The 13831-nt window shown below is 42.3% G+C and overlaps 1 protein-coding gene across 1 annotated transcript in view; it reads right to left on the reverse strand.

The window, feature by feature from the left end:
- gjd1b (gap junction protein delta 1b) overlaps positions 1 to 10554 on the reverse strand; it is a 28170-nt gene extending 17616 nt beyond the window's left edge. The window contains exons 1-3 of the mRNA XM_013915555.1: positions 10484 to 10554; positions 10320 to 10354; positions 9321 to 9414 (exon numbers count right to left, since the gene is read on the reverse strand). Coding sequence (XP_013771009.1) covers positions 9321 to 9414; positions 10320 to 10354; positions 10484 to 10554 — 200 coding nt within the window. The remainder of the gene's footprint in view (positions 1 to 9320; positions 9415 to 10319; positions 10355 to 10483) is intronic.
- Positions 10555 to 13831: the final 3277 nt, after the last annotated feature.

The raw sequence follows: 13831 nt of genomic DNA on the forward strand, positions 1-13831 counted from the left end.
ACACTGACCTGCTCCGTCCTCCAGTGAGGTGCTAACACTAAACCCATAAGCCTTGCTGAGTCACCCCGACAGGGACAGCTTCCCTCTGAGGCTCTGCAAGGTGAATTCTTTCTGAACTTTGACCCCTGCTCTAATTTTCATCCCCTCCACCCTTGAGATGTTTTTATAAATTGATGCCCTCCTAGATGCACAAAGCAGATTGGCATTAATGTACAGGTTTATCATCTACTTTAAATAATGTCTTACAGTGTAACCAGTAAGCTGTCAGCCTGTAAATGTCATAGGCAGCTCTGAAACCCAAAAGCAGTACACAGTATTTAAAATCAAAATCATCCTTTAATGCTGTTTAGAAATGTTTTTTTGAACTGAATCCAAATATTCAAAATCACTTGAAATAAATTCCTCAGAGAAAACAGAGCAAGAAAGTGAAGAGCAATCAGGGACAGACCCAAACTGAGCGTTCAAATACACAAAGGCTGATTAGGTGGTCGGTAAATAAAACAGGTGTAACCAATCAAGCAAAAGAAGATTTAACAAGAAACAAAAGGGAGCTAGAAACAAATAGAAACGCAAGGAATGCAGAATAATAAGACTATCCTCAGGAACTACGAGCTTGAGACTAAGTACGCTAATGAAAATACATTAAGAACATATAAATGTTAAGCACGCAGTGTGGGTGCTCGGTTAATGACCCAGGACCATGACAGTAAATGCCATGTCAACCCTGACCTTAGCATATGTGGAGCGTGAGATTGAAGCAAGGAAGAATAAGCAGCTGGGGTACAGCGAGAGGATGGGGGAGGAAGTAGATACGAGGTGTAAGCAAAAAGAAATGAGAACACAAGCTGTGTAATTACATGCAGTTGCTCTCTTTTTCTCCCCCAGCTACAACTCTGCCTCTATAGTAATCCCAATGGAGGCTGGTTGTAGTATTCCAGCCATGAAAGGCTGTGAGCAGCTAAAGAGCAGCTCTTTCCTGCTCTGAGGGCTCATTTCCAGGATCTTTGTATCTCTAGCAGGAACACTAGTGCATACTTGTGAGGCACCGTCAATAATAAACTTATGTTTGACATTTCATTTCCAGATGCTGCATGTAATTAAAGTTTTATCAGCAGCTGTGTCGGAGCCATCTAATGTAGCAGGAATGGCATGAGTCTTACTCCCATCAGTAATTCATAATCTGGCAATATAACATGTGAGGTCATTTTAATAAGTGTTGTGTGGTAGCACCGTGAAGGCGCTGACATTACAGCCGGCAGCATCTCAGGGGTCATTACATATGAATGGAAGGAAGTGTGAAAGCAGAGACAGAGAGGGATGGAGGGAATACATGTTGGCGGTCTCACTTGGCTCCCTGTTAGAGTGTCTTTTTAACAGTCTCGCAGGGGAATCTGCCGCAAGCGACTCGATATCGCAGCCTCTTTCCTTTTTTTTCCTGCAATATAGCATCATTTGTGAGCTAATTCTAATTATGTACAAACAAAATCGAGCGTAGCCTCTACGGGGTTGCGAGTGCTCCACAGGGACTTGCTAAATAAATGCACCATGATCTAAAGGTCATGTGACGACAGAGCTGAAACTTGCCACCAACCAGAGACGCATCGAGTTGCAGATAACAAAGGTCACTAATAAATATTGGTTTTAGCTTAATGCATGCATTGGAGTGTGCTGATAAAGTGGCATACACAGATACATGCACACATATATATGGATGAGCTCCCTGAGTGAACACTCTTGAGATTTACAAGAGCCGTGCTGAGGAATCCCACTGAGAGAGCAGGCCTTTGTCAAGAACGAGATGGAGACCTTGACTGGAAACATACAGTATTGATAAGTCTGCATGTGCACAGACACGCTGAGATCAAATGAAATCCTCCATCATCTTCTCTTCTGAAGGGAGACGTTAATGAACTGAAGCTGTAAGGCCTACTTGAAATGCACATCTAAGCAGTTCGAAGGCTTCAAAATGCTCCAGACAAAGTGCTCGTCAGATCATCTAACAGTGTCTGAAAACCTTTGGGTGCGTTTGGTCAGGCTTACAGTAAATTCTTTACATTTTTTTAAAGCAGAAACAGCGAGAGCTGAACGAACTACAGTTTGGGAATTTAACCCTTTCACGCATAGTGGTCACTACAGTGACAGCTATTCAAAGGCTGTTTTCTTGTATTTGTGTCAGTGTTGATGGTATACTTGCACATAAACCACTATATTGGACACTGATGTGTCACTCCACACCAAATTCAGAATGTATGTTGTCCTCCTAAGTGGACAAACTCTTAGAAAAGTACATGTTTAAATAATGAAGTTCAAAAATCTTTTTTTCATGCCTAAAGATTAATAAAAATACTTAAGAAAAAAAAATCCTGAGTGAGGTTGTCATAATTCATCCATGAAAGGGTTAAACAGATCAGGACTCGCAAAAAACTTGTTATCCTGTCTTCAAGCGTGACTGTTCAAAGCCAGCGTAAATACTGTTTGATTACTGGGGATTTATGCTTCACCGGGAAATCTATGCTGTAGCAACGTCACAGCTGCAAACCCCTCAGTACCTCCCTAGAAATGTAACTACACATCAGGTCAATGCACCTCGCAACTTCTGGGATTGTTCTCTTCAGTACTGACAGTTCCTCCTTTGCATTTGCAGCTACTTTTCACAGAGGGAGAATAACCATCATCATCTCAATATAAGGTGCAATAATCATAGCATCAATATAAGGACTCACAAATTCCCCCAAAGTGGATTGTAAATACTATGCAATGTGAGGAAACATAAAAGGAAGTGGAAAAACTAGAATCACAAGTATGTTTGCCCCTGAAATAAACAACAAAAAGCAGGAACCAGCAGGGGAAAAAGTCCCGGCATTTTATTCGTTTTTGTCAACTTGCACTGCATATAAAACACCAGGACGCGACCACATGGTAATTAACACATTAATAATGTAGCAGCACAAGCAGAAATGTTGGCAGTAACATTGGTCATAGTCTCTACAAAGATTCCTCACAGAAGTCTAAATCCGGCCTTAGATCAGAATACTTTATTAATCCCAATGAATTATGTGGTCACAGTTGCTTAAAGACAGTAAGTACCAAACTAAATTTAAAAATACAATATATTACAAATGATATAGTTGATATAAAATTGATTAATATTGTTATTTTCTCTATAGCTGATGTGCAAATAACAGCATTAGCCTCCAAATATGCAAGAGTATAATTTTCTGTAAAAATGTGAAAAGTCATGTTGTATTTGAGAATTAGGTATTTAAATATTCACTTTGAGTAGTGAGAGTGTTTCTGCATACCAGCTCTCAGAGTGCTGCATTATCTGTTGATTTGGCTAAGTTTAAGAATTTACTGAAGTCAACAAAGTAAATTATTTATGAGAAAATTCGAGCAAATGCAACTCCTTTACGCCTTTACTCCATAAATACGCCGGCTCCTCTGTCAGGTAGCCAAGAACGAGCAGTGCCACCTAAAGAGGCTCAACATAAGGACTGAAAATTAGCCAGAGAAACTTGTCCTGATGGCTCCAGAGAGCGAATGTGTGATAGAAAGACATGCAAATGCTTGATTAAGGTTGTTCTTTTTCCCAGCAGATTCTGAATAAAATTGAAAAATTGAAAGATGGAGAGGATCATGTCTTTGAACAGTTAGTATCATAGAGTCATGTTTTGTAGCTTCAGAGAGTCACTTGCTTCTTGATATTTTTATCTTATGAACTTTAATCTTAGTGTTCATTGTTTCAATGTTTTGCTTTTATTCTGGATTCTTTGAGGGCGGTTGTTCTCTCTTGTATTGTCTCTAGTCATGCCTATTAGGGCTGTCAATGGACCTGTTTAACACTGCTGCTCATAAATGGTGATGCTGATCACTGAACTTTTATTTTACTGTCTTTGGGGTGGCTCATTGAGAAAGCCATTGTAAGAATAAATATTTGGCCTGCTAATTAATATCAAGGTTTATGTTAACAGGCAAAAAGTCAATGAGGTACTTAGAGCTTTAATCGCTCACTTAACATTTCAGTCAGTTAAACCCATGAGGTAATTCGTATTGCAAATGGACAGGCCTGAAAGTCTGTTTCATTAAGCGACCTGTCTTCTATCAAGCACCGCTTTCCATTCGATTATTGGAGATCAATATTAGGAGGTGGGAGGATGGACTTGCATGTTTAGCAGTCTCGTGCTGGCCAATGGCAGCTGACAAATGACACTTCCGCATATGGAAGGAGGACCATAGCGACAGAATGAGTGATGTGTTGACAGCAGTTAAGTGGCGAGTGTTATATCACAGCTTGTGTTCAGAGGCTGTGTGTACCAAAAGGCAGTGCCACAGTCCATCATGTGATCCCGGAGAACTCGATTTACACCTGGGCCGCTGCTCGTAATGGGAAGAATAAATCACTGCTAGCAGGTGACGCACAAGAACACACACACTCGCAGGCAGAACTAAAGCAAGCGCACATGATCTGCTGCCAAAGTACGTTACAGCTCACGTTTTACGTACAGCCTGAGTGTTTCTGTAGACACACACACACATACATGTAAACCCTGACTGTAGAAGGGACTCTACAGTCACGGTCGTGTGTATTCTTACACGAAGGAGTGTTATATTACTGCTAAAGTGTGCGTGACTCATGTATGACAAATTGACTCAGGCACACGCTGGCATCGCCTTAGGGACAGCAACCTGTCCAGTGCTTCTTTCACAGGACGCCACCTTCAGTGACCAATGAGATGAAGGAAAATAGCAGGGGAGAGACAAATGGGTTTAGGACTGACGGAAACAAGCTTTATTAAGAGACTTAAGTCCATGATTACACAGAAAAAGCACAACATAAAATATATATATATATGTATATATATATTTAAAACTTGAAACAATATTAGAAATAGAATCTACAATGAATACAAATCTTATATTACACATAGCGCAGTTATAAGAAATCAGTTTACACAAACACTTCAACCATTGATTCATTAGACTGGATGAGTAACAGGAAAAATTCACAGTAGGATTCATGAGCGCTAAAATTATACTGTTAGCAGAACCATTCAAACTTTCTATAAAAGTGAACATTAACTTCCTGAAAAGTGCTTTTAAAGTACAAACACCTACACTTACAAACATCTGACATTGCATCTTTGGATGCACCGTGTACCTTCTGGATCTACTGATGAGCATGCCAGTAAAAGAGAACCCTCACAATGTACCCAGGAACACATTGTTTAAATTTACCAATAGTTTCCTGTGGTTTGCTCGATCAAAAGCTTTACACACATCAATAAAACACATGAGGACTGATGAATTTTTGGTCCTATACAAGTTCACTGTTTTCTTAAGTCCACATATACATATGTTGATACCATGCTTGAAACTAAACTGATTATCCAGAGAAGAGATATACACACTTTATCAAGCAGGATTCTTTCTAGAACCTTAGATAAAATACTGGCTAGTGTAGTCGGCCTATAATCACCCAGACAGCTCACTAGTCCAGCTTTGTCCTTAATAACAGGGAAAAGCAAAATACAAAACATTGAGTCTGGTATGGATCATAAAACCAGGGAAACAGAGTGCTAAAAGAGCTTAAACGAGCATTTTTTAGATGTGCTGCAGTAATGTGATCCATAATGCAGTAATGTAATGTTGTCTCCATAATGCTGCAATATTATCTGCCCCAGAAATATCTTCAACCACACACGGTAGAGATGGTTTGCCTGATGGCTGATGGTTTCTTTCCAAAAATCTGTGACTTTATTACTCAGCATTGTCCTGGCCATAGAGTCATAACTTTCTCATTTTAAATATAAAGCGAATAGCATACTTATATCTGGAATTCGCAAGTTTCTTCTGTTCAAACTCTGGACCTTGCTTAGGTCTTTCATCCATGGCTGAAAGATTATAGGGAGTATAAACATTTAGGATAACAAAACTATTGTTTTTCTGCGTATATTGTATACCAATACACCAGCTGATCATCCAGTCTAACTGACTTTATCACAGCATCATTTTTCTTTGCCCCAAAGCACATTCACACCCCCCGCTATTCTGTCTCTGACTATAGCTGTGCTGACATCAAATTTTGGAAAGATAGTTAAGTTTCCCAAGTCTTTTTTAGGTAACCATGTCTCTCGCAAACATAAAATGTCCCATTCTGCAAGCAAACTGTCCACAACGATATGTCGAGCTTTATCCCCTGTAGGCCACGCAGGCCACCACAGTTGTAAGACAACACCTGAAGAGACATCATCATGCTAATATGTTAACACCAGGAGATGCAATTATCTCCCCTGCTGGATGCACTTTTTGACCATTTCACTAATGTCATTACATTCAGCAGTAACCTTGAAAGAACTGAGCTTGTTGCATATATTGACAGTTTTCTGGTGGGTGACATCTCTATTACGTTTCTCTTTAAGATACAGAGAACGCGTTTCTGCATCTACATCTGTGGCAAATTTAGTGTCGAACATAATAACTAATTTAGTCTTTACAGTTTTGATAGTACTCACAGCTGCAGTACCAATGATAGATACAGTTCCAGGTCTCTTGTTGCGTCCAATGGTTGCAACATCCATTGCCGAACCTGAAACAACCTTCTCCGGCTACCGGAAATCCTCCCCTTCTTCACAACTTTACTCTATTGTGGAGAACACGTGAAGAGCTCTGACTCAGCTGGATCCTTCATAGTAGTAGTGTTCATGTTAAGTGGCTGTCATCAGAGCCAGATCTTGATCACACACTAAAATCTCTAGATAACACACTGACTCATCACTCACCCAGATCCTCGAACCAGCCAAGCCTCCAGCTCCCTGCCTTCCGGTCAGGCCACCTTTGCCTTGACTCTCCTGCAGCTCTTCAGAATGATTCCCCCAGGATAAAGTGAGAAGCGGTCCCCCGGTCCCTCAGCGCTCCGAGTAGCAGCCCCAGCCAGCAAGTCAGACTGACACTTAAGAGCAGTCACACGGTTTTTGACTTCCACAGCGCCAGCCCGAACTTGCTTACAAATGCCCGCCTGAAGTTTGACTACATATTTCAAAGCACCCACCTCATTACACTGCTGGTCCATTCACCGTAGTAAACAACAGACATAATCCCCATGTTCATCCATTTTTTAATTGGACAAGTTGCTAAAATGTCCTCCAGCATGACTGAGATAAACAGCAATGTGTTTGAGATTTCCAATAAACAGACTGTGTATCTCATGATGAGTGAATAAATATCCGAGTCACTCCCACCAGAAGCAACGAAAATAAGCGGTCGGTTGGCAAGACTGCCTGAGAAAGGCAAAGCTGTTTATCAATCAGCTGGTCATTACACAGTCTGTCAGTATGTCAAACAATGTGGGAGTGGAGGACAAAGTAGTTCCAAAAACACTTCTACAGTAAACACAGACTGGTGTCAACCAGTGTTTTCGGTGTGGGGTTGAAACTTTAAATTGCCTCTTTACATTCACGTTGATGTCATCATAGACGGTATAAAAAATGGACATTGCTTCCAAATTATAAGCGTGGAAGTGCCTGAAACCCGCTTTCTCTCCACCGGATAGCGATATCTGTCTTTGCAAAAATGTCTGTTGGGACATGGCTTTGTGTCTTGGAATTGGAATTCAAATGCTGATATAACAGCAGCCTTTAACCCACTTCTAACCTGAGCTCAATCCTAGGGCATCAAATACTGCCGTTCTGTCAAAGTCGCTGGGGTCTTGCACATATGCGCAAGGTGTTCTTTGATGTCAGTGCCATTATGTAATAACTGCTGCAATGTTAGACACCAACAAAAAATGCTCCTGATTGAAAGAACAGGAAGGTGCATTTAAAGCCTTAGTTATACTTGGTTGCGGACAGCTAAAGATCCGACAGGCGAGTAGTCGTTCCTATTATACTGCTTTAAAGTCCGCTGCCTGGCCGCATGCATAGTCGGTGCATTGTAATGTAAATTCTTTACAGACAAGTCCACACGGGCACAGAAAACAGCCAGGCATGCACACTCTTGCATGAACCCTCTCGCTGACTGTCTCATGATGACATTGACATCACTGGGACCCAAGCAGACGCTAGCAAACTCGCAGAGAGGGAAAACATAATCCCCACTTTAGGCATTGGCAATGATGTCTATCAGAAGACTGGAGTTCGTATTTTGAGTGGGAACCCTCTTTTTACTTACTGTTCACTTTTGCTTTTGTTAGCTTCAAGCACCAAAAGGGTTGGGTTTAAGAAAAGATCGCAATTAGGTCCTGCCGCAGCATGAACTCTACATATTAAAAAACTAGTGCTAATGCAGGGGTGGGCAACTCCAGGCCTCAAGGACTAGTGTCCTGCAGGTTTTAGATATCACCCTGGGTCAACACAGCTGAATCAAATGATTAGTTCATTACCAGACCTCTGGAGAACTTCAAGACATGTTGAGGAGGTAATTTGGCCATTTAAATCAGCTGTGTTGGATCAAGGATACGTCTAAAACCTGCAGGACACCGGTTCTTGAGGCCTGGAGTTGGACACCCTGTGCTAATGGGAAGTTATTGTGTTAAAGGGTTTAAAAGGGGTTTCCAGTTACATTATTAATTCACAGTGTAAATTTCCTGCAGAAGTCTAAATCACACATAAGGAGTCTCGCCCAAAACTTTCATTAGTGGCGTGTTGGCAGTGAAACCAGGCACACCACAACAAGGAGAATGAGCCCTTAGCTTGGATAGTGATGGTGGTGTATTCATGATAAAAACTTCTTTATTTAAAAAAGTACCACCTCAGTTTTATCAGAAAGATTATGTATGAACTTTTGTTGTCTGTAGATATGTGGGAACTTTTCAGGTGCTATAATTTGCAGACTTGCTACAAATATTGCCATATGAGTATCTAGAGTGAGGGTACTCATTGAGCCAGAGCAGATGCAACTTAAGCAGGAAAGGGCTGCTGGTAAGCCCATGTGAATGTTTGGATATTTTTTTAAATTTCTAATGGGCTCCTCCTGTGTTCTGAACATTTCAGCTGTCTGTACAATAGATATAATCTGTGCAAAGATGATCTGAGCCTCTGGGTGTCCTGCTTGCTCTGCTTAGGTCATGACATGCAGCACCATCTCGTGACGAGACTCCTCTTGGCTTCCTACCAACGCCCTGCAGACTGAAGCCATGTGTCTGCTCGCTTGTCTGTGAATAAGCGCTCCCCGCTGCCTTCGCCTTCACTCGGTCTTTTTACTCTTTCTCCGTCATCTGCTTCGTGTCTCCCACATCTCGCACTCCGCTTGTCGGTTCTCCTCATCCCCGTTCTACTTTGGAACCAAGTTCTCTTGCTCTGCTTTTTGATTTGTTTAATTTTTACCCTTTCCCTTCACTGCCTCCGTAGATGTCATTGTTCTTTTTGAGTTTCTCCTTAGCTACCCTCTCTTTCTGTCTTTTCTCCTTCCCGCTCTTTGCTGAGACCCCACACCCATTATGACTAGCCTAGATGATGAGGGACAGTGTGCTCCCAGGGTCTCGTGAATGAGGGAAAGCAAATGCTAACAAACCATGTATCATAACACCAAAGGAAACGACTCTGACCAGTCTGACTCTCAAAATCAAGCTTCAAGTCAACACGACAAACTTCACACTCAGAGTTTTGTAAGCAGAAGAAGACTCATCCAGAAAAAAAACAAACTCCACGCATCGTTTACTTTATAAACTGCCCAACATTCATTCGCTCAATAATTCAAGAGTACCACTAGCAAGGGTGAGTCAGTAGCTGGAGGGAATTGGTTTAAACTGCAAATTCAGATGGTTTCTCATGAACTTAAGTTGAACTTGCGGTTTCACACATATCCTGAGAAAGCCTTCATACTCAGGAATACGTCCTTTACTTAATGTTAAGACGTTTCTAATAATGTTTACAGAGCCGATGTGCTAAAATGCTCATGAATAATTGCTCGTCCTGCGGCCCTGAGAACGAGTTACTCCAACTAAGATGCAACACATCTCGGCATGTTAGAGAATGCATAAATCATAACTGCTGTGATCGGCTGTGGCTCGTGGAATTTTTTTTTTTTTTTTGGGGGGGGGAGAAAAGATAAAGAAGATGACCTCATACTTGACAGAAAAAGACAAGAGGTGAAGAAAACTGTGGTAAATTGTCAACTGGGTCACGCTTGTGTAGCGTGCTGGCTTCTGAAACCAACTTGATGTTACGGCAAGGAGGGAGGCATCAGCGTGGAGAAGCACATGGCAAAAACTGGGAATGACAGAATTGTAGATGTTTTAGTCCTCTGTGTGGACTAATAGTAGCCCTTATGGCTGCATAACCCTCCCATCGTATCACCCAGACAGATTAAAGAAACTAACCCACCTAACCCCCACAACCTGCAGCCCGTCACCCTGGACCTGAATGTGAGCACAGAGGGACTCACAGTCAGCATGCACACACTTACTATACTGTAGAAACACATATAGATAAGGACACATGCACATAATTTCAATTAAAAGATAGCATTCACGTCTTCAACAGCTCACCTCCCAATCATAGTAGAGTGCTGCTGCACAGCAGCCTCCAGGAGGCGCTCTAGGATGGTCCATTCTCCCATGGTTGGAGTCAGGAGGCATCCACTGGGCACAGAAAGTCAGGACTGACCCCACTTCAGGTGGGCTTCCCAGACAGCTGGGGTTCAAGTCCTTGTCTCTCAGTGTTCAAGTCCACTTGTTAGGTTGAGTTGAGGTAGGGAGTGGCTTCAGGTGGCTGGTTTGGTATAGAGAAGTCAGGAACCCCGCAGAAGCTCAGTGACACCTCATTGTAAACTCCGTGTCTTCTATTAAATGTGCTGTCCGCCACGCTTTCCTCACACCACTAACTGTGACTCCTGACTCCGCGTGTGCGATTCGCCTTCCATGCACTTCTTCACGTGAACGTGTCTTCCTTCTCCTCTCCTCTGGGCTACCCCGGCTCTGTTTACCTCCTAAAACAGCTGGTGTGTCCTATGTTCTCACACCAACACTCGCACACACCTGCTCTGACAGAGACCCGAGCCTCTCGTCTACTTCTGCTGACTTTTGCGGAGCGGCCGTAGTTTGTGCAAACAGACATCCATCGCTCGCACACTAACACTCCGCCCTCGTACGCTCGTTCTTTGACAGCATCTTGTAGTAACTCCGGCCGGGCAGAGGTCCATACACTCATGTGAGCCTGAGCACCCAGGGGTTTCTGCGTGTTCTCCTCTCCTCCATCCTCTTTCTCTGTCCACTCTTCAGGCTGTTTTTCGAGGGATTCCTTCTCCTCCTCCTCTCTGTTGCTCCTTCCTTCCCTCCTGCTTTGGTTCAGGCAGAGCAGCACTGTAGCATCGCACTCTTCCTCCTCCTTCCCTCTGCTAGAAACCGTGCCGGAGTCGCTGGGTTATCCAGTTCCTCCCTGCCTCTCTCTCTCTCTGTTTGTTTCTGTCAGCGTGCTTTACGAGAGGCAGCGCTCCTTTCCTTTCTTCCCTTCATCTTGTTTTTTTCCTTCCCACTTGGTTTCTCTCTGTGTGCGCCCTCCACCTGCCTCCGTCTCTCTCCCTCTGTCTCTCTGAGCCAGTAGGCAGCCAGACCGAGCGTGTGTCTAGAGGATTAGAGCGAGGAATCATCTCTCTGCTCCTCCCCCCTCTGGCTCCCTCTCACTCACTCTCCATCACCGTGTTTATCCCCCCCACCCCTCCACCTCCCCATCATACCATACAAACAGTTTTTCACTCTTCCGCCACACACGATTTTCTCCTGCATTTACATTTTTGCCATCCATTGTGTTCTCGCGTCTGTGCAGTGATACCTACTGTACACTGCAGACGGAGACATTAGAGGCAGTGTCACGCCGAGGCTATGCAAGGATACTGAGGCGACACAGGGGAAGTGTGTGACAGAGCGAGAACACGATGGAAGCGCTCCGTGTGTGTGTGTGTGTGTGTGTGTGTGTGTGTGTGAGATACTCACTCAAACACACCATCAGTAATTATGCGAGAAAATCACGCATGACCAAACATCTAGGTGTTTTCATTATCAGTGATTCTTCCCGTTGTTGCTTTTTATTTTTTTTTAACAAATGCATTAATCATCATTAAATGTCACAGAGCAGATGTTGCAAAGAGGCACTGTAGTACTCCGTTTCATGATCTACGGTGATAAATAATAATTCAGATATTATGTAATATGCTGCTAGTAAGGCTTTTAAATACTACCTGGACAATAGTCTATAAGGGATATACATTAGATATATTTCGCAGTGGTAATATAAATATTAATGTGATATAAATATTAGTCAATAATGAGGAATTTCAGTATTTGCAAATAAGATGTCACATCTTGTACCTTCTGATATTTTTATTACATCCATTTTCCACAGGCTTAATGTGGAAAAATTGTGTGTTTAAGCACTTTTAAAGATGATAGAAAGCCAGAAAAGAACAAAATCAAAACAAACGAGTGTTGATATTTCACATTCAGGGCATCCCTACTCAGTATTACAGAAAAAATATGAATCCCGAATCTAGCACAAAGGATAGGGTCCTCCTTTGGCTATTTTGTTCGAACAATCCCATATTTACTTTGCAATGACATTAAAAACAAAAACTGGAAAATATTTGACTTTTTTTTTAATGTTTAATATTAAAATATTTGACTTTCAGCTCCTCAGGACACATTTCCTGTAGTTTCAGAGACAGTGCTGAAAAGGTGCTATGCTCCCATAAACTTGATTAAAAGGTATATTTACAGTATGGTACAAAAAGCAGTATGTTTCTATGGCTAGTTTCCCCTTCAGAATAAGTGAGTACTGGGACTGAAAACACCTGGATTCAAAGATTGATAGATGTCGACTTCAGTCCATATATTTTGTGTGAGTTAGGAGAGCTTCTGTGTTGATTTGACAGGTGCTCTGACACACAGATTGTACATTCTAAACACAACAAACCTTTATGATTTTCAGCACTGCTTCCTTGTCTGAAGTGTATCTTGTTTTGGGGTTATTCTGGGATCTTTATATCCCTGTATCCTGCATCACAGAGCTCAGAGCGTCCACGTGCCTCTGCGTATACGCAAGGAGGACAAGGTGAGACAGGCAGGAGGATACTGGGCCGCCCCCCCAAAAAATAAGAAAGAAAAAAAAAAAGAGCACGAGAGAGGGAGGGGAAAAAAATGCCTGTCACTTTGCAGCAAACAAGCCTGAGATCACTTGACAACGTTGACTCACACACACATATACACACTGTGGCATCTCCATGCAGTGCAGCTGAGTGTTTTAGAGGCTTCCACTGTTACTCGCTGGCTCTGCAGACCGGAGGAATAGTAATCTATTCTGAAGGAGGTAATGAGTGACTGCGCACACACGTAATCCCTCCTACTCCTCATGCCAACACAATCTGGCAGCACCATGTCTCACACGTGAAGAGAGGAGGGCAAACGGGAGGGGAGCAAACAACTTGGCTGCAGTCGGTCACTGGCATGAGTGCAGGAGAAAACACTAATATCCTTATATGGTGATGTGCGCGCTTTTGTTTTGACTAAAACAATGAAATTAGTTTGGAAACAGCTTGGTGAAAAATTTTTATGTTGATTAGCCACGGTATGTTTATGTGCAGTTGGTGATAGCGTTGTAGAGCTGCAGGCCTCACCATAGGCCTGATTTATCAAATCTCAGTTCTCCAGACCTGTCACCTCCCATGAAGTCCTACAGATTTGGTGTTACATGTCAAAATGCCTCAATTTTTTTGATACAACCCACCAAATACTTAAAAAAAAACCAAAAAAAAAAAACCCCCAGCAACATCCACAAAAATATCTGTACAACAAATTATTTGATAAAATTACTTCTGGCCCAGTATCTCGTAAAAACTTTAAATA

This window comes from Pundamilia nyererei, unplaced genomic scaffold (assembly GCF_000239375.1).
Source record: "Pundamilia nyererei isolate P.nyererei 1_Seehausen unplaced genomic scaffold, PunNye1.0 scaffold00323, whole genome shotgun sequence".
NCBI lineage: Eukaryota > Metazoa > Chordata > Actinopteri > Cichliformes > Cichlidae > Pundamilia > Pundamilia nyererei.